The sequence below is a fragment of the Alosa alosa genome, chromosome 2 (assembly GCF_017589495.1).
Source record: "Alosa alosa isolate M-15738 ecotype Scorff River chromosome 2, AALO_Geno_1.1, whole genome shotgun sequence".
NCBI lineage: Eukaryota > Metazoa > Chordata > Actinopteri > Clupeiformes > Clupeidae > Alosa > Alosa alosa.
The window spans coordinates 14,414,658-14,435,836 of record NC_063190.1 but is presented as its reverse complement, the minus strand read 5'-3'; the positions used below and the strand labels follow the sequence as shown (position 1 = coordinate 14,435,836).

General features: G+C 40.4%; 1 protein-coding gene across 1 annotated transcript in view; it reads right to left on the bottom strand.

Moving 5' to 3' along the window:
• Positions 1–7,910: 7,910 nt before the first annotated feature.
• The window catches only part of il13ra2 (interleukin 13 receptor, alpha 2), a 51,562-nt gene continuing 38,293 nt past the window's right edge, over positions 7,911–21,179 (bottom strand). Inside the window, exons 8-11 of the mRNA XM_048238062.1 lie at positions 20,432–20,589; positions 20,006–20,144; positions 16,197–16,314; positions 7,911–8,740 (exon numbers count right to left, since the gene is read on the bottom strand). Coding sequence (XP_048094019.1) covers positions 8,644–8,740; positions 16,197–16,314; positions 20,006–20,144; positions 20,432–20,589 — 512 coding nt within the window. The 3' untranslated portion in view covers positions 7,911–8,643. The remainder of the gene's footprint in view (positions 8,741–16,196; positions 16,315–20,005; positions 20,145–20,431; positions 20,590–21,179) is intronic.

The following is a 21,179-nucleotide window of genomic DNA, read 5'->3' as shown; positions in this document are numbered from 1 at the left end:
CTGTATCATGTCAAAAAGGGGAGGGTGATCTGGATCAGCCATGAGAACAAGCCAGCACTGCCATCGTTATCTCAAGGAGGCATGTTAAGAAAGGGTTTAACATCAGATCTTGTGCACTGTCTTACATCAATGAATTCTGGCTTGTCAGAAACCTCTGTTGGTCATGTAGAGGCTATATTTATTGATGGTGCTGCAACTGCACATATGTCGAAACCAGGTAAAACCTCCCAGGTCTATGCTGTACCATTCATAGCATCACAGTTGACCGATACAAAACTCATTGACATTGTTTGGGATGTATACCAAACAAACAGCCTGCCTGAAAGCCATGACAAGACAGATGAGGGGGGAGGGGACCTGAAGGACACTCTACTAAACTAAGGTTTAATACTAAAGAAGTGGAAAGATTTCTTGTTTTCTTACCATTGCATCCTGACAAAGAAGTCTATGCCACAAAAGATAACACTGTCCTCTGTTCTCCTCCTGGCTGTAATGTGAGTCTCCTGGTTCCGTGCACTCATGAAGAAGCTGACACACGTCTTGTTTCTTTATGTGGCAGATGCTGTCAACAAGGGAGCCAAGAAGGTGGTTCGAACTGTTGGCTCGAACTGTTGATGTGGTCATCTTGGCAGTAGCTGTCTTTCAGAGAGTCAACATGGAGGAAATGTGGATTGCCTTTGAAGCTGGTAGTGTTGTACTCGGTCCATCCTCTAGTTCCACATCGCTAGCATTTCATTCTTTCACTTTATGTGTCCCTACATCTGCCTTCTGTGGTCATGGTAAAAAATATATCCAGAGGTTACAGAGGCTTTCAATGAAATGTTACAGACCCACAACAGTTGCACAATCTTTCCTGTGTCTCAACTAGACAATTTGTTGTGCTCATCTATGACAGAACTAGTACATGTTTGGATGTTAATGAGGCAAGGAAACATCTTTTCACCCAGAGGTCATAAGAGCTCACCCATGTGAGGCTTCATAAAATAAAATAAACAGATTGCTAATGGCCTACAAGCTGATCTGGGGGGCGTTTCCCGTACAACTACGGAGGTTAGCTTTTTACTAACAGGATGCATCGTTCAACTAACCAACATGTAAGTTACGACTGTTTCCCAAAACTGTCGTACTTAAATAGTACTGTAAGTTTGGACCATGATAGTTTCCAAACTTCAGTAGTCTGGACTAAGGTGGTTAATGATGTTTAGTAGCACGTGAACGTGCATCTGCACATATTTCTGTGGCGCATTGCGTTAAGGCCGGCAGATGACAACCGCCGTTGCACAGCAGTTACCAGTCCCCTGTCCAAGAGTTCGAATCTGGGTTAAGACGTTGACAACAATATTGACATCGTTGTTTACCTAAGTTTATCTTTTGTGCAGATCATATTATCAAAATCAGAATCAGCCTTCTTGGCTTGGTTTGCGTAAACTAACAAGGACCCCCCCCCCCCCCCCCCATCAAAGGCTACATATTCTCAGCTGACTCGTCAAAAGTCAAAAAGTGCATTTTAAACCTTATTATGATGCCTATTACAAAGACTGGAGACAACTCTAAAATTTCTGCTGCATTCCAGTTGTATAAATGCCTATTACAAAAACTGGTCACATCCATCTAAACATTTGGTTGCATTCCAGTTACCTCATCAAACGATTTGGAGCTCAGGTTAGGCTGTTGGTGAAACCTTTTACTACTGTAGAAGTTTCTTACCATTCAGGGCATTATTATGACCGCCCAAGAAGCCAAGCAGATTTTTTTTTTTTTTTGCATGCCCAAATTTCCGTCAATGATTCCGGGACACTGAAAGACCGGGGTACACGAAACTTGGTGGGCATGTAACCCCACATGGATAGCATGGAACCATCGTTTTTCGTTTTGATCTGTAGCCCCCCCCGCTGGACTGGACCCCCCGAAAGGAGGGTAGGGCAGACACAGTTTTCTGTGAATATCTCGAAAACCGTAGGGTTTAGGAGGACCATTTTTTTGTATGTTGATCTCAAGGGGCCATGTCAACCCATTCCATAACCACTCATTTCATGTATAGCGCCACCTAGTTAAACACAAAAAAGTAAAAATAAGGTGTTGTAATTGAAGGTATCTGTGACCTAACATAGTCAAAACTGCACGAAATTGGAAGTGTAGGATCATTATGACACCCTCTGTATGCACGCCAAGTTTTGTGGAATTCCGTTCATGGGGGGGCCACACAATAAATTAATTTATGTTACTATACACCAACTGGCCTGTAGGTGGCCGGAGACAGTTTTCTGTGAATATCTCGAGAACCGTAGGGCCTAGGAGGTCCACCTTTTTTGTGTATGTTGGTCTTAAGGGGGCATGTCAACCCATCCCATTACCACTTATTTCATGTATAGCGCCACCTAGTTAAAAATTAAAAAGCAAAAAATTAGGTGTTTTCATCACAATATCTCTGGCTGACAAGGTCAAAACTGCACGAAATTAAAAGTGTAGGATCATTATGACACCCTCCGAATGCATGCCGAGTTTTGTGTACTTTCGTTCATGGGGGGCCTTACAATAAAATCATTTATGTGTACATTTAGTGACGCATACACCAACAAGGATTCCGGGACACTGAAAGACGGGGGTACACAAAACTTGGTGGGCATGTACCCCCCACATGGATAGCATGGAACCGTCATTCTTCGTTTTTGATCTGTAGCCCCCCGCTGGACTGGACCCCGAAAGGAGGGTAGGGCAGACACAGTTCTCTGTGAATATCTTGAGAACTGTAGGGCCTAGGATGACCAATTTTTTCTGTATGTTTGCCTCCAGGGTCATGTTAACCCATTCCATGTGCACACATGTGCATAAACAGATACACACACACACACATACATTTACAGTAATCATAATTATGACACATACTCACACAGTAGACATATGTATGCATGCATGCACATGCAAAACACACATCATGAGGCAAACACACAAGCACGCACATACACACACACACACCCACACACATAAACATAAATTTGTACACGCACACATGCACACAATTCAGAATTTTTCCGTCATCTACTCCCTGAATTTTTGGTCATTGATACCGGGACACCGAACCACCGGGGGTACATGAAATTTGGTGGGTATGTAGCCCCACTAGACTTTTTACGGAAAAATTTCATTTTAGGTCCCGGGGACCACATCAACCTGGCTCATAATCACTCATTTGTGATTTGCACCCCCACCCCGGTAAAAATGAAAATGCAATATTATTCTGCTTTAATCGCCCTATCTTCAGTTAAGATGTTCAGAACTGCACCAAAGTTTATGTGTATGATTGACCTGGCATTCTCTGGGGGTATGCCAAGTTTCAGTAGAATTTCATCCATGGGGGTCTAAAAAATTAGGTTATGTGTACATTTAGTGACTGTACACTCATTGGCCTGTAAATGGCGGTGCACACATATACACATGCACACACACAGGCACCCACATACTATCGGTATTAGAAAGGCCGATACATAATTACAAATTCAGTAAGATTAAAAAGAAAGCCAAAATAAATATTCATCATCATCATCATGGCTGCATTTTCAGTATTTGAAGTAGTCGTTTGTCCACTAGATGGCGATCGTTGCAGTGAGGCGTAATTTTGTTGAAAGTTAAAAGTGGGTTGGAAAAACAATGGGCGCTTCCTACAAGGACTGTAATTTACGAAAGCGAACATCTAATAAGGATAGGGCGATGTTCACATGAAGTGTAATTCCCATTTCTTCTTGAAGCCGAAATAAATCTGAGGATGTTTATCGGACATGCTTGGTTTTACTGCAGGTACGTTAATCTTGTAATATCAATAAGGACCTAGGTAATGTTACCGTTAAGCGTTGGTTGAGTGATGGAGGCATTTGATTGATTGCATTTGTAGAAAACTATAAATGCGGTTATACCAAGCAAATTGATAGCAGCACTGTTTGCATCTTTTCGACTGTCATTTATTGCACGTGCTACAAAATCATTCTGTGCAATGGAAGATTTACCAACGTTACACCGGTCTGATACAGTTTTGCCTATACATGCGTGACTGAGACACCTGTTTATTTTTGTTTTAAGTCTTGGCGCCAGGGTGTGAGAGGGGAATCGATGTGCTTTGATTACAGCTTGGTAGTTGTAGTCTGTGAAATTAAAAGCTGCGTGTGTGTGAAGTATCCAAACAATGACACCTTCATTTCATTATGGCTGCTTTAGCAAAACACCTTATGCTACTGTGTAGTGGGTCCCATTTAGAAGTGGCTACTTCATTCGCGCTTTCCTTGACTCATGGAGCTGCGTGAATGTTATTACAACTTTTCGCCACGATATGACAGTTTAAGTCCGCTTGATACTGTAAGGCGAAGCCATTGGTTTCAAAGGAGATTTTATTTGTGTCGCCAGCATAGCCTATTGACAATTTATGTTGTAAATAGGCCTACCTTATAATCCTACCTGTAGCTTAGGGAAGCTAACAGCTTTCTATTAGGATCTAGTTTGTTAGTTACCGTTTTGTCATAACTCCCTGATGCATTTTTGCATTTAGAATAGCCAGAGCGTGTATCTCAATTGGAAAATTAAACAATATCGGGTGACTATGGACTAGGCTGGGTGAACCCAGCCTGATCTGCCCACTATTTATTTTTTGATTTCTTAAAAGATTGAGCTTGGTCTGATGAAAGCCAGACTAGCCATGGACCTCAGTTACACAATGCAAGGGAACATGAATCAGCCTATATTTGCACGAACAATAACGGACAAAAGCTCTTCAACTTTGGCCCGTTAAAATGTGTATGAACAGTCTAGCGACGCATTTCATCAAGGCCCATTTGGACATGTCAGTTAATTGCACCACTGGTTAGATGTAAAACAGAATTTCGTTTCAGACTAGGCTACTGTTACTTAATTTGTGCATTAACAATAACGTTTCAGACTACTGTTACTTAATTTGTGCATTGACGTATTAAAGTATTACATGAACTAAAGATGACACAAATCTTATGTAGAAGAAGAAACATTCACAAAAAATCCATCCATCCAAAAATGACCTTTGTTTTTGATAGCTGTTGAAAACGGCATGGAACTGACAGAGATGTTTTTGTTTATAAATACATAATAAATAAATAAATAAATAAATAACATTATGCTGATACCTTTTGCTTTTCCCAAATACAATGTAGCCTTTCATCAATCCAGTTGCAATGGATGAACTGTGATGAACTGCCCTACTTGTGATTGTTTAGAGATTTTAAAGGTTTTATAACAATGCTAATCTTCTTTGGCTATTCTACAATCTATTCACCTTTTCAGCACCAGTAGGCTACTTTCTGTGCAGCCGCACACACACACTCAGGCATGCCAAACAAGCATACACAAAAGTTTCAAGAGTGGGGGATGGAGTAAAATATGGAGACAAAATGAAGTGTGATTTATTTTCGCGGAACGGATGTACAGGACTGAGCGGCGGTCATATTTTGTACCGCTATGCGGTACATAGTTATTATCTGCAAGTGTGTGACTTTTACTTACGTGCACATGGCTGCAAATTGACTTTTAATTTATGTATTTTCTGCCTTGGGCATTTTAAAATATGGATGTATGGTGGTTAGAAGTGTAAATATCAATAAGAAACCTAAATGTATTTATAATTATTAATTTGCAAACAAATAACTGGCGTCAGTGACGTCTTTGACATGAAGATCCCTGGAACTATGCTTCTAGCATTCTACCACAGGTCGAGAGGTGTAGTTGTAATACACAACTCTACGATAGTGGTTGCGAACGTTCGTTGCTACTATGGTTTTGGGAAACACTAACGTAGTGGAACGATGCATTGGACTATGTAAGTTCCAAATATGAATGTAATTCTGCGGCATAAAGCAGATGTATTTGTTTATTGTACAGAAAAATAAAAATGACATGTCAAGCAGTCAATTGACTACATTGCAGTCAAGAAGTAGGACAAATTAATTTACAAAACCAAAACGTGGGTCATAGTTGTCTAAGCCTCTATTGCGTAGCCTGTTAAAAATGTCGCCAGATAGTATTAAATCGGCAACAACATTGTTTTCTGCAGAAGCCTACCCAAGGCTACAGATTAATTCTGAACAGTTATTTCTCTACTGGCTCAATTATCACACCACTGTTTTGATTTGCGTAGTTGCATTAACCCCAACACTGACAATAATGTAGACAGCAAATTTCGATTTTCGTTACCACCGTGTAGTCAAGCCTTAAGCCATACCCAAGTAGCCTAAATCGAGGTAATGTTTAATTATGCATGATTTATTTTGTTATTGAATTAAGTAGGCTGGGATTACTCTCGCAACAATTATGTTTAATGGTAGATCCTGCTTTTTCAGAAGGGACCGCAGGCAGAGCGATGTACAGTGGTAGAGCGACGCACAGTGGCTGAAAGTGGTACTAAAGCTTCACGCAGCTTCACGCCGCGTAATGCGCGAATGAAGTGGTCATTTGAAAGCGATGCCCACTGTATGTCTACTGTGTGAGTATGTGTCATACGTATGATTACTGTAAATGTATGTGTGTGTGTGTGTATCTGTTTATGCACATGTGTGCACATGGTATGGGTTAACATGACCCCTGGAGGCAAACATATGGAAAAAATTGGTCATCCTAGGCCCTACAGTTCTCAAGATATTCAGAGAACTGTGTCTGCCCTACCCTCCTTTCGGGGGTCCAGTCCAGCGGGGGGGCTACAGATCAAAACGAAGAATGACGGTTCCATGCTATCCATGTGGGGGTACATGCCCACCAAGTTTTGTGTACCCCGGTCTTTCAGTGTCCGGGAATCCTTGTTGGTGTACGCCACTAAATGTACACATAAATGATTTTTATTGTAAGGCCCCCATGAACGAAAGTACACAAAACTCGGCATGCATTCGGAGGGTGTCATAATGATCCTACACTTTTAATTTCGTGCAGTTTTGACCTTGTCAGCCAGAGATATTGTGATGAAAAACACCTAATTTTTTGCTTTTTAATTTTTTAACTAGGTGGCGCTATACATGAAATAAGTGGTAATGGGATGGGTTGACATGCCCCTTAAGACCAACATACACAAAAAGGTGGACCTCCTAGGCCCTACGGTTCTCGAGATATTCACAGAAAACTGTCTCCGGCCACCTACAGGCCAGTTGGTGTATAGTAACATAAATTAATTTATTGTGTGGCCCCCATGAACGGAATTCCACAAAACTTGGCGTGCATACAGAGGGTGTCATAATGATCCTACACTTCCAATTTCGTGCAGTTTTGACTATGTTAGGTCACAGATACCTTCAATTACAACACCTTATTTTTACTTTTTGTGTTTAACTAGGTGGCTATACATGAAATGAGTGGTTATGGAATGGGTTGACATGGCCCCTTGAGATCAACATACAAAAAAAAAATGGTCCTCCTAAACCCCACGGTTTTGAGATATTCACAGAAAACTGTGTCTGCCCTACCCTCCTTTCGGGGTCCAGTCCAGCTGGGGGGCTACAGATCAAAACGAAAAACGATGGTTCCATGCTATCCATGTGGGGTTACATGCCCACCAAGTTTCGTGTACCCCGGTCTTTCAGTGTCCCGGGAATCATTGACGGAAATTTGGGCATGCGAAAAAGAAAAAAAAAATCTGCTTCGCTGCGCGGCGGTCATAATAATGCCCTGAATGGTAAGAAACTTCTACAGTAGTAAAAGGTTTCACCAACAGCCTAACCTGAGCTCCAAATCGTTTGATGAGGTAACTGGAATGCAACCAGCTCGGGTTTTTACATGGATGTGACACAATTTCCAAGCACGAGTCATTTTATGAGACAACTGGAATGCAGCAGAAATGTTTAGAGTTGTCTCCAGTCTTTGTAATAGGCATCATAATGCCATGTGTTGATGTTTTATTGCACAGTGTTAGATTTCAGTCTTCAATACATGTTTATTGCAGCAGGTTTAAAGCCTAATATGAACCACAAAACAGTATACATTTCTTGCAATAAAAGAGAACAATAATAGTACAAATGAAATGATGTATTATAATTCGCAGCTAAACTAACTCTGTATACAGTGCAAAACAAGATAAATAGTTTTCTTCTTTCTTTCTTCTTTCCATTTTAAAATATGGCAAGACAACAGGCTTTTTTGAGTAACTAACAGAATTAATGTGGAAACTTCACATTAGACTAATTCGAAGTCTAACATTCAACTGGCCAATACTGATGACATTGACTTAGAAAACTTAACATAACCATATCCATAACCATGTTATCAAATGAATTATTATCATGGCACCTCTGATCTTAAATGACAGCTTCTGTGACATGCTGCTATGCTCTAAAAACATCTCATGGACCACTCTCTGATTTATTGGGACATGAAATCTGCCAAGTAAAACACCTAAACCAGAGTAATGAAAGTCATGTTGAAATATTCTTATGGCAAACAATAGCAAGAAAACCACTGAATTAATTTCCACTGTCATCAGTCAACAGCCCGAATCCACCAGTCATCAGTCTGTTTGGTTTTCTGGTGCTGGGAAAAGGCCAGCATATGCTCCAACATGTGTTCTAGCACTCCCCCCCCTCAGGCATGTGGGCTGACTCCAACAGTGCAAAGCTGAAGCAGGGATTGAAGCCTCTGGGGTAGTTCAGGTCAGGGATGGCTCAAAGCTGGGGACAGTTTCAGGTGTTGTTGGTTCTCCCAGAAGAGAGAGCTGTTCAACATTTTCTGCTCACTTCTCTTCATCCACCTGCACAGGCCAAAAGCAGCATAGAGCTTAAGTTAGTTATTTGTATGGATCTTTTTAAACGAAAGTCGTAGAAAAAAAGGTGGTGGAGGAGGATTAAGGTGAAAACTGTTTGTGTGTTTCTCATCATCATGACTGATATTTTCTCCATACAAGTTACTGCAAGCTGCTAAATCCCCGTCAATAGAGCTGCACAGTCCCGCCCACAGGTAAAATGCGGTTAGGTGCCGGATGTAAGATTCCCATTCATTTGTCCCATCGACGTTTGGAAAAATCTAAATCTAAAGAGTTTTACAGCATGTCTTAGGCTAACCAGCTACGGCATAACTCATAAGCATACCATATATAATTTTGAGTGAAAAAACGAAGAGAAAATCCAAAAAAAGTCAAAGGTACAAGACTGTGTACATATTTTCATTTCCGAGCGAAGGAACTACTCATCCCATAAACCACCGCGCCTCACTGAATAATATAGGCAAAATCGGCGCGATTTATTTTGCCATTTCCAACCGGCGACCGCACGCGAACCCTTTCCTCCAAACAGTGATTTTTATATAGTGAATGTGCAGTTAATAGCAGTTATTTCAGGAGTAATCGTGTAAATAATAGTGTTTTGATATTGAATTTTATATTTATCATCGTGTATTTTATATCGTGGTGTGTGTGTGAAAGCCGTTAACGTGGCAGTGCTTCGTAACGTTACCTATGCGGTCTTATTCATCCTATGCGGTCATCACTGCTCAGTCGGGCTGATGCACGGACTGGTGCATGGTCTGCTCTTGGACCACCATATTCAGTTCATTAATTTGCCGTGAATTATTACACAAAATGTTCATTAAATGCACTTAGTATTCCTAGGTTAATGATTGATATGAATCATACAGTATGAAGGCTACAGTAGCCTAGCTAATGTTAACTAGCACTGCTAGCAGCATTAACATTACCAACCTCCCTGCTTAACTCACCACAACTTTGTAGGTCTTGTCCCTCATGCTGGCCCTTACAAATACGCCTGTTTGAGTCGTGATTCACTCGGATCTTTCACCCGTATCTTTAAATTAACCCATGAGTCGCGAGTCTCTAGTATCATTAACTCGGATCAGTTGAGTCCTACTACAATTCAATCTAAAACGATAAACAGCGCCACACACAAACCTCTTGCAACATTAGCTAGCCTACTAGCCATCATAGCTGCCAAAAATGTAACAATTTCGTAAGTAGGATAACCACAACTCCACAAATCAACTCAAGCGACTGAGTGAGCAGGCAGTCTGAGATAACTGGTTAACTTCCCGCAGAGCCGGGTTAGTCGGATCAGCCGGCCGGTTAGGCTACATTGAGTACGAGTCGGCTACGGCTACGTTGTCATGAGTGGCTGTAGACGAGCGAGTAGCTCCTCCTCAAAGTGAAAAACAATTCCACAACAAAAGCCATTCTTCACCTCTTAAATAACATTCAATGTTCTGCATGTAGCCTAGGCATACTTTAGATTTGGTGTATAGATGTAGCATATTAAAATGCAATTAGGTCGCGCAGACAGTCCGAAACATTGCACGCTCTTAATGGAGCTGCTTTGTATACCCGGGTTAGTCGGATCGCTGGGCCGGGCGGTTACGTTATGAGTGCGAGTCAGCCGAATCAGCCGGCTACGTTGTCATGAGTGGATCAGTAGACGAGCGAGTAACTCCTCGTCAAGGTGAAAAGCAAATCCACAACAAAAGCCATTCTTTCACTTCTGAAATAGCATACAATGTTCTACACGTAGGCATAGCCTACTTTAAAATGCAATTAGGTCGCGAAGACAGTCCAAACATTGCAAGCTCTGTATGGAGCTGCTCTGCAGCAGGCCGGGTTCGTTGTTATGAAGGATCAGCACGTGGTCATGAGTGGATCATTAGAGGAGCGGTTACGTTGTTAAAAGAAAATGAGTGCTCTTCTGAAATAACATATAGCGAATCTTTAAAAGCCTTAAGACAGTCTGAAACATTGGTCATAGGCTAGCCAGTGGATCACGTTGTTGTTAGAGTCAGCCGAAGGGGCGTTGTCATGACTCCTTTAGAGGAACGGTAACCTCGTCAAGGTTAAAGAAAATCCACAACAAAAGCCATTCTTTCACTTCTGAAATAACATATATTCTGCACGATAGCCTACTTTAAAATGCAATTAGGTCGCGAAGACAGTTGCAATGTCCGAAACATTGCAAGCTCTGTATGGAGTTGCTTGAGTAGGCTAGCTTACCTGGGTCATTTGGATCAGCCGCGGGCGGACCGGTTACATTATGTTGTTATGAGTGCGAGTCAGTCGAATCAGCCGGCTACATTGTCATGAGTGGATCTGTAGACGAGCAAGTAGCCTATAGTTTCTACTCGTGTCAAGGTGATAATAATAATAGGCCTAATGAGAATAGTAGTAGTAGTAGTAGTAGTAGTAGTAGTAGTAGTAGTAGTAGTAAAAATAATAATAATAATAATAATAATAATTCAGTCACTGCAGGGCATTTCTACGTTCCTGTTTCTATGTCTACATTGAAAGTCAATTGCTTAGGCTAGGTTAACACAATAAATAAACAGTCTGGCTCAAACTGCTTTCTTTCCCGTGAGTGGGTGGAGATTTTGATGCTATTATATTAGGCTATTTTATATTATATTATATATGATATGATATTAGGCTACCTAACATTATTTATTTATTTTATATATATATATATATATATATATATATATATATATATATATATATATATATATATATATATATATATATATATAGCTATGATTAATAGGCTAATAATATTAGTTGCCTAGTAGGCCTATTAGCTGCCTATAATACCTATTAGAATAGATTCCTAGTAGCCTACTATTAGTATATAGTAGTGGTAATAAACATTGTAGCAGAGTAGCATTAGACCTAGGCAAATTTTCTATTGTTAACAAAACAACAACAAATAATTAATTATTATAATATAGGCTACCCTCCCTGTCAATAAGATCAAAGTTTCTGAACATGAGCACCAAAAAAGATGAACAATGTGTGGATGCACTTTGACCAGGAGACCAAAAACTCTTAGGCTAAATGCAAGTACTGCAAAAACCTGGTTTCAAATCATGGAGGATCCACATCCAACATGAGAAGGCACTTAACGAAATGAAGCACCCCACTGCACTGCTTGAACGTAGTCTGAATTTCTTTGCGATTTAGCAATACTGACTCAAGTGACTCAAGTGACTCGTTCAACCCGGATCAGTTTAGTGAGTGACTCAGAATAACCCGGATCCTTAAAAGGAATCGAGTTTGACAGGCCTACTTACAAAACCCACAAACTGACTCTCGGACACACAACAGTCAATAATGTGACCCGATTTAAAGTGGCTTTCACCCTTTGGACACTCACTAAAACATAATATATTTCATACCTGTGTTGCAGCATGTAGGCTAATGTTAGCTGCATTATGTAATGACATACAATGTCGGAAATGCTAAAGGTTAGCCTGTCGGCTACCTGAAGAGGTTGAGTGTTTAAACTAACATTTACAGTGGTCTATTTGATAGTGAATTGGCCCTGACTAAGTTTGTGTGATGTATAAACCCCAATCCTTGTTGATACAAGTACCAATATTCGTCAAGAAAGTTTTTAATCACATTAAAATTTTCGCCATTTTTGTCAATATTTTTCGCAGAGAAAAAAGTTTCAAACTATGACCATAACGGCCTTTCAACCAATCAGAGGCATCACTGTGGGATTGTTCAGGATTGTGGGTAATGAAGTACTTATCCAAGAGATCGCGAATAAAAGGCATTTATTTCAAAACAAGGTTAGTGCCCCATGAACTCTTGGTGTCTATAGGAGCATATACAATCGCTTAGTACAGCCGTAGTTGGGTTTAAGTCTACCACGTGCAGTTAAGTTTTTATGGCTTATACCGCAATTGTCAATGGAGAAATTGCATTGATTTTTTACATCCGGCATCGGCTGTGGGCAGTACTGTGCAGCTCTATATCAAACACTGACGGTGGGAAGTTTTCCCGGTCGGCTGGGCAAGGTGAGCTTTTATCGCGGCCGTGAGTCATACATTTAGAATTTTCCACGAAAATCTCCGAGATCTACACTTCAGTTTTAAGAAGTCCAACCAATATTTATACCACTGGCTCACTGTCTATATGTCATTCATGGTTACCCTGCATAGTCATTTCTCCCATGCTGATTTTTGTGTAGCCTAGCCTTAATTTTTTATCTTAATTCATTGTCTTATTCCGGCGTTACAGAACTTTCATGGTCACAAATAAAAAAAATAAAAAATAAATGACAATTTAATTTGTTTGTTAGTTCTTAAATTAACGCAGGCCTAGGCTAGAATGGAGCAAAGCCTCCTGGGAATGGGGAATGTGTTTCTGGTTTATCCAATGAACCGATTGCAGGTCAAGTCTATTTACAGAAATGTAGGGGGATAAATGAGCGGCCCCTCGTCTAATGGCATGACCCTACAAACGATCAAGTTGGAGGAAAACAGTCGACGGATTTGCATGTTTGCTTGCTGTTTTACACATGGATGGAAGGCAGAGAGAAAGGTTAGCGGAGCTAAAGCAATGGCGTTATTGCTAGGCGGAAACTAGCACAAGCTAGTCTTATGTTGATTATGTAGCCTAGGCCTAGCCTATGACTAATTAATGGGCCACTCAGGCTGATAAATGGTTTGTGGAACTCGTTGGAACTGTCTATCTATATGTAAGCCTATATAGGCCTACTTTAATCATTCTCTACAAACCTATTCAAAGTGCCTGGTTTTTCAATTATTTAATCTGTGTTATTAGGTTGACATTGTCTGTAGGCTAGGCATTTTTTAAATTTATACAGGCAACTATTGGAGTGCTATGATACCCAGATATGTCCTTGCATGATGCTTGAAATTTCCATCCACCCACAAAGCTGTTTTTATACTGCACTTAAATATCTAGTTCCTTACACATTTATTGAAAGTGCCTAGTTTGTGGTTGATTGGCTTGTTGTATTGCATTAGCACAATCCATAGTTCCTTTCTCCAAATGTAGCCTATTAGTATTTTAAATTGACATATATTTTGTTTGTGCTTTTGATGTGTTTGCGTGGAGGGGATTTTCCCAGTGGATTTTAGTGCCCCACTCCGCCCCTTGTATACCTAATTTCTCATGCTGTAATGATATGGGGGGTTTTTTCCTGCCATTAATAAAATTAAAATGAAAACAGTGAAATTAAAATGAAAAACTCGTTTTGCCATTTAATTCAAAGTGTATTCAATTATCCTGCCAAATTTAAAAATAAAATGAAATATATACATTTGGCTTTTAATTTTCCTGATAAACACGATACATTTGTGACAAAAATAAAAATAAATTGAAAACGTCTATTTGTCATTTCATTTTCATTACCATCCTGGTATATTACTGCCAAAAATGAAAATGTTAGTTGGAAAATGAAAATGCAAACTTCACTTTGACTTTGCCTTTTCCTGACAATGCGCACAATGTATGCCAAAATGATAAATAAAATGAAAACTGACACCTGCTTGCGATTTATTTTCCATTTCTCGATTTTCATTTTCAAGTTCACAACATGCAAATGAGCTGCATTGTTAATGAGATGTATGTGGGTGGTGCTCTGGTGACGACAAATTAAATGCGCCTACCATGATCATGATTTAGCTAGGGATGGGCAAAGCGAGGCTTTATGAAACACTGAAACGTTCGAAGCAATTGTGCCGAATTGTTCCGAAGCTTTGAAACAATTCCGACACCTCAGAGCTGTTTAGGGGTGAAACAAATCTGTCAAATGCGCCCATTATTAGAGATGCAGTCTTTAAAGTTCGTGGCTCGCTGTGTTACCTGTGTTCAGTCTTTGTCAAAAGCTAAGCAGCATACCCTTGGTCAATTACTGGATGGGAGACCACATGAAGTCACAATAAAGGGAGTCTTATTGCTGTCACTGTGTGTTCTCTAAATCACTTTCTTCTTATAAAAACTCTCGATTTTTGACCATTCTGAGAGTTTAGTTGAAACTGTGTGATTAATGGTGAAGTAAGAAAACATAAACAGATACGATCTGAAACAATACCTTACAAATCAAACAGGGATCGAACCACATTTGAGCAGCCTGGGCTACCGTGCAAAAAACACCCTCACTAACCACTACACCATCATGGTTATTGCATAAGAGAAAGCTACACTGTTAATTGAACGCGTGGGCACGCCTGCCGACACCGGTGAAATGCACCGAAGGTTCACTTAACTTTGGTCACATGACATGGAGATTTTGAACGATGTTTCGAAGCAGTGATCACATGACATGGCTGTTTTAAACCACGTTTCGAAGCAGTGTTTCGAAACACTTGTGCTTCGAAGCCGACACTTATTCGATACGTCGGTTTCGAAAGTCACACCCCTAGATTTAGCTTTAGATCAATAAACGCGGTTGGTTGACGGCAAGATGGCAGCCAGATCGGTCCAAGACGAGGCCGTAGTGGCCCTAGAGTCCCCCTTGCATCACCGCGAGGCCTGTGTGCCTGGGCGGCCCTCGTGTGATACAAGGGGACTCTAGGGCCGCTATCGGCCTCGTCTTGAACGATCTACCATCTGCGATCAACCAACAGCGTTATTGATCTAAAAGCTAAATCATGATCATGGTAGGCATTTAATTTTGTCGTCACCAGAGCACCACCCACATACATCTCATTAACAATGCAGCTCATTTGCATGTTGTGAACTTGAAAATGAAAATGAAAATCGAGAAATGGAAAATAAATGCCAAGCAGGTGTCAGTTTTCATTTTATTTATCATTTTGGCATACATTATTAGCATTGTCAGGGAAAAGGCAAAGTCAAAGTGAAGTTTGCATTTTCAAACTAACATTTTCATTTTGGCAGTAAATACCAGGATGGTAATGAAAATGAAATGACAAATAGACGTTTTCAATTTATTTTTTATTTTTGTCACAAATGTATCGTGTTTATCAGGAAAATTAAAAGCCAAATGTATATATTTCATTTTATTTTTAAATTTGGCAGGATAATTGCACTGAAACTTTGAAAATTAAATGGCAAAACGAGTTTTTCATTTTAATTTCACTGTTTTCATTTTAATTTTATTAATGGCAGGAAAAAAAACCCATAGTAATGATACCTGTTGCATAGGTGGTGGTAGCTTAGTGGTTAAGCTGTGCTAGCATGCAGTGGCCTGAAATTCCCAGCAATGTAACAATGCCCTTGATATATAATTGACGTATGTAAGTCACTTTGGAAAAAGTGTCTGCTAAATGGATAAATGCGAATGTAAATGGATGTAAGCTCCCGTGTCATGAAGTAGATGAGAGATTTATATCTGAACACTTGCCATGACATGATCATGCTCTTTGTTACACTCATCATAACTTTGGAGCACATGAACATACAGTACTGTAGGTTTCCAAAAGCTTTGTGATTGAACACTTACATTTTTCTGAACATCCACAGTGACATACAAAGAGAGAGCATTGCCGCTGCAGAGGCCACCAACACGCAGATCAGTGCGATGTCCATCGCTGGGCTGACTTTTGCTTGGATGGATGCCACTAGTGGAGAGAGAGGGAAAGAAACCTAAAAGATGAACTGAACTGGAATTTGAAGTAAAGGTGATATAACAGATGTATTTTATTTCTTCTCATTGGTACAATGATTAAAATGGCTGAATTTATTAAAAGGGATACAATTGTACGTTGAAAGTGTTGTTTGTTGTTACATGGGCGCCGCCATGTTGGATTTCAACAGTCGGCTACGTCACTGGCATGGTAAGCTACTCCGCACTAGCACTAGCAGCCATAGCAGATAATGAGTCTGAGGCTAGCTGACATGGCTAAGGAAACTAACATTAGGCCTAGCTGAGTTACATATTGGCCATAAGCTGTTTATAAATTAGGCTAGCCTACATCACAAAATCTCATACAAAATGAAAGCAAACTAGTGAAACAAAGGCGAACACTTTAACAGGGGAAATTAATTGGGCATGAATCATACTGAACGCTATTTTGTCAATGAGCAGAAACACACACGGCATTCAAACTATTGATAAGATGTGCACTATGGAAACTGGTCTGTAACTTTGGACGAATAAATGCCATTGACTCGACATATCCTGACTTAAAAAAACCTTTTCTTGCTTATTACTTTATCGCAAACTCGGTGGGGCAGTTTGTAGTCTTTTTCAATTCGTAGAAGGGCAAGCCCACTGTCTATGTGCCATGGAGCCTAAGTTTCAACTTCGGCCCCGTTCATAATGCAGTCACTGAGTCGCCCAATTACAAAGTCCGGGAAGGTTCGTTCAATCTTTTAAAGTTTTAAATGCAGTAGCCTATCTGTCCCCTTTGGAATAATATCTCAAAGTAGCCTCAGATGAGGTCCACTGTTAGGCTACCATACGATCCAACCTAGGAAAGGGCTAGCAGCTAAACACCTTGGAAACACTCTTATGTCAAACTCCACAAGCTAGCACTCCGACCATAGAGAGTATAAACCATGACTCCGACGATATCACAGATCGATAATAATGCGTTTACTAGCTGGTAACTAAACCACAGCGGGTCTGTAAACAGAATCCAATGTCCCTTTCTACTCACCCTGAAGCCAGTTGTTCATCGTCTCAGGGCAGATTGTTGATGCAAGGGAGTTTAACTCGCAGTGCTGCTAACCAAGAGACTCAATATCAACATCCACAAGGTTACTACGTTAGCCTAAAATAAACGGCAAACTCGTGTATCCTCCGTGTATCTGGGGTCAACTTGGGGTGACGAAGTTTTTAACAGTTTCAAGGGAGGGAGAGAGAGCCCGTGTGAGTTGCTGTTAGGAGTGCCAGTAGTCCAGACTGCGTTAGCCTACATTGCCGTGACAATGCGTGTTATATAGCTTATTTGTATGCACCGTAGCTTCGCATAGGCCTAATGTAGTGGTGGTGAGTGAGTATGCAGTTGTGTGGAGGATGTACAGTAGGCAATGTGTGTGTGTGTGAGGGATGGAGGGAGACCGAGAGACAGCGTGCGTGTTGCTGTCTCAAGCGCCCCTTGTCCAGTTTTCTACATGACCTGTAGGCTAGGCCTACAGTAGCCTATGTTGTGCCGCACAAAATGTATCTATGTTGTACATTGCACAAAATGTATACGTCCCGAAATAAACACATATATAAATAAACATATTTTCCCCGTCACTTTGGCTTCCTCGAACATTTTCCCTACGTTTCGCCACTGCTTTGAAACAGATAGATTCCAGTGTCCATGCTCGGCAGGCATACACAGTCATTTTCACCCAAATGATCCTACTGAAGGTTGAGCTGGAGCCTGAAACCGATCGTCCCCCATCTAGTGGTAGTCAAGACACTACAGGCCTGTCCCTCACAGGCTCAAATGTGTAACCCATGCCATTAAAATGACTAATTTTCGTGTATACATAATATGCTGCAGCTGTTGCCTATAGAACTTCTCAGGTCCTACCATGCCAGTGACGTCATTGAAACGGGCAGCGTTCTAATACTAACAAACGCAATTTTGGTGTTGCTTAAAAAAGGCTACGTATTGATTTTTTTTAATTACATTTTTTAGTGTCATTTATTTTTAATTGTCATAATCAACACATTATCAATGTTGATTATTTCAGTTCAGTTCATCTTTAACATCCTGTGTGCGTGTGTGTGTGTGTGTGTGTGTGTGTGTGGTTGAGGGCATGAACTGCTATCATTAAAGGTTACATCAGTTGACGTACAGTACGTGTGTGTTAGTGTTAATTTCGTCAGACGAGACGAGAGGAAATATGTTCGTCAACGGCCTTTTTTTTCATGACTAAGACGAGACGATGACGAGACGGCAGTATTGTCCTGAAACACTGACTAAGACTATCTTAAGATGCATTACTGTTGATGAAAAAAGACGAGACTAAAATGTTTTGCATGAAATAAAAACTAAGATAAAATCTCTCTTCATTTTCGTCTACAAAAGACAGAATATCTAGCTGTTATGTTTTCAAAATATTCCGAATGAGTTCATACGCAACAGCTTTCCTGTAGGCTAGTCTAAGTGCTGTTGCTGCAACCCTGTGGCTGCAACACGAAACTACATGGAACAAGAACACTGGATATTTCTGCAAGAGTTAGCAAGCTAACTACCTAAGCTTTATGCCACAATGCTACATACCCAGAAGTTGAAGCTTCTCTCATACAAATTAACATCCCCCAGAATGTCCATACGAAAATGTTCATCATGTAATGTCAACTATTTAACTAGTTAGACTGATGATGCAAAGTTTGCTAGCAAGTAAGCTAATATGGAAAGTTCGCTAGCAAGTTAGCTATGGCTAAGATGGAGAGTCTGATTGGGGAATGTGTTGTGTTTGGGTGCATATCGCCATCTAGCGAGGCGGAGTAAAACATTAATACTTTGGCCTATGACAGTGTTTCTCAAACATTTTCAGTTTCAGGACCACTTAACTAACCCTAGCTAAAAAAAAAAAAAAAAAAAGATTAGACCTACTTCAACAGTAGCCTATAATTAGTCTACACAAAAGGCCTACTCACTGAACCACCTTACTTATTGTCTTTGCACTTTGCTTATTGTGTGGATTCATACTGTATGATTTAAACTGGCATATCTTACATAGACAGTGTTGCAGAACTGTTTTTACATACAAGTTGGTTCAATATTGCAAACAACTCATCTATATTATATTTTACCACGTCTGCTCGCGGACTACTTGGGATAGCTTGCGGACCACCAGTGATCCCCGGACAACACTTTGAGAAACACTGGTCTACAAATATGACAGTGGTCCAGTCAAATCTTTTACTGTCTATGGTCAAATCCCAGCCGAGCTATAACTCTAGCTCGACTTACCTGTGCATGTAAACATAATGGACTGACAAAAATCTGAATGAGTAATTATAACAGACGAGTAGGCCTGTGGACACACAATATTGTTGGAAAATTGAGATGTGTGAAACACTATTTGACTCAAATGGTAATCAGAAATAATTTCTTATAAAAAAAAGACTAAAATGTGTTGACTAAAACTGACTAAGATACCTTTAGTTTTCTTTTGACTAAAACTAGACTAAAATGACGAGACTTTTAGTCGACTAAAACTTGACTAACAAAAATGATATTTGAATGACTAAATATGACAAAGACTAAAAAGGACATTTCGTCACAAGACTAAGACTAAATTAAAAATAGGTGACAAAATTAACACTAGTGTGTGTGCATGCGTGTGTTTGTACAGTATTACCCGGCAGACAATGCCACTGAGTCCAGTCACTCCAGAAGCTGCTGCCGGAGCAGTATTTGTGCACGTGGGACCGCACCCGAGCACAGCTCTGCTGTTTTGCCGGCAAGACCAGGGAGGTATCCTCAGTTACATTCACCATCTAATGGACACACAAACCAACACAAGTTTATAGAGGAACTATTAATGGGTATAAAACATGACGTCAACTAAATTAATTCATTCATTGAATAGGCTATACTGTAGATGGGAACATAAATTTAGTGCAAAATATGCATCACCAATAGGGCAATATTTTTATCTCTCAGTAACAGTCCGCCACAGACACAGTCTGATTTGATTTACTCATGTAGTCTGTTGGCATCACATGAGCACAAAACTCACAGTACAATCCATGCAAGTTGCGTTGTGTTTGGACGACAAGCTCACCGTCCATATCGTCCCATCCTGGTTGGTGTGCTCTGACATGACCTCATACTCCAGACAGTGGGGTGGGATGTGTCCCTCTGTAGGCCTCCACTCCAGCACCACCTCCTCGCCCTCCTCAACGGCCTCCAGGGTCACGGACTCCACCAACCCCGGCTTCACTGCACGCAGATGGACAAAGACAGCACCAAGGGGTCAGCTCAAGTCCACTAACACTGATCTCTTTATGAGGTCATTGTTTACTGTACATGGGCATGCATTTCTTCAGCAGTCGAGTCACTACTATCCAGTGACATACAAGTGAGCTATGGCAATCAAAGTGCAGTACCCCGAGTTATTAGAAGTGAAATTTCTTAAATAGAGGCAAATGTTCACGGCAAACGTGTGTACGAACAGACACATTTGAACATTCCATCTCAACGGTAACTCTCGGTCCCAACATGTTCACAGAGAACTACCTCCTCAAACTGTTTGTATGGGTTTGCAAATGTTTGCAAAAACTCAAGGCAAACTGAAAATTGTTTGCGCCTACGGGCATTACAGAGTTGGAAGTGTTTCCCAATTGTGAGAGGCCAGACTAAGTAAACAAAGTAGTCGTTTAAGTAGTAGTCGAAGTAGTAGGCTAATAATAACTCTTTAATAATACAAAATACAAAAACATAATGAATTCAGTATAGTCAATGATGAAAGCATCAGGAGTTCATTGTTCAAATATTGCTCAGGATTATTTGTGAATTGGGTTTTACACTTT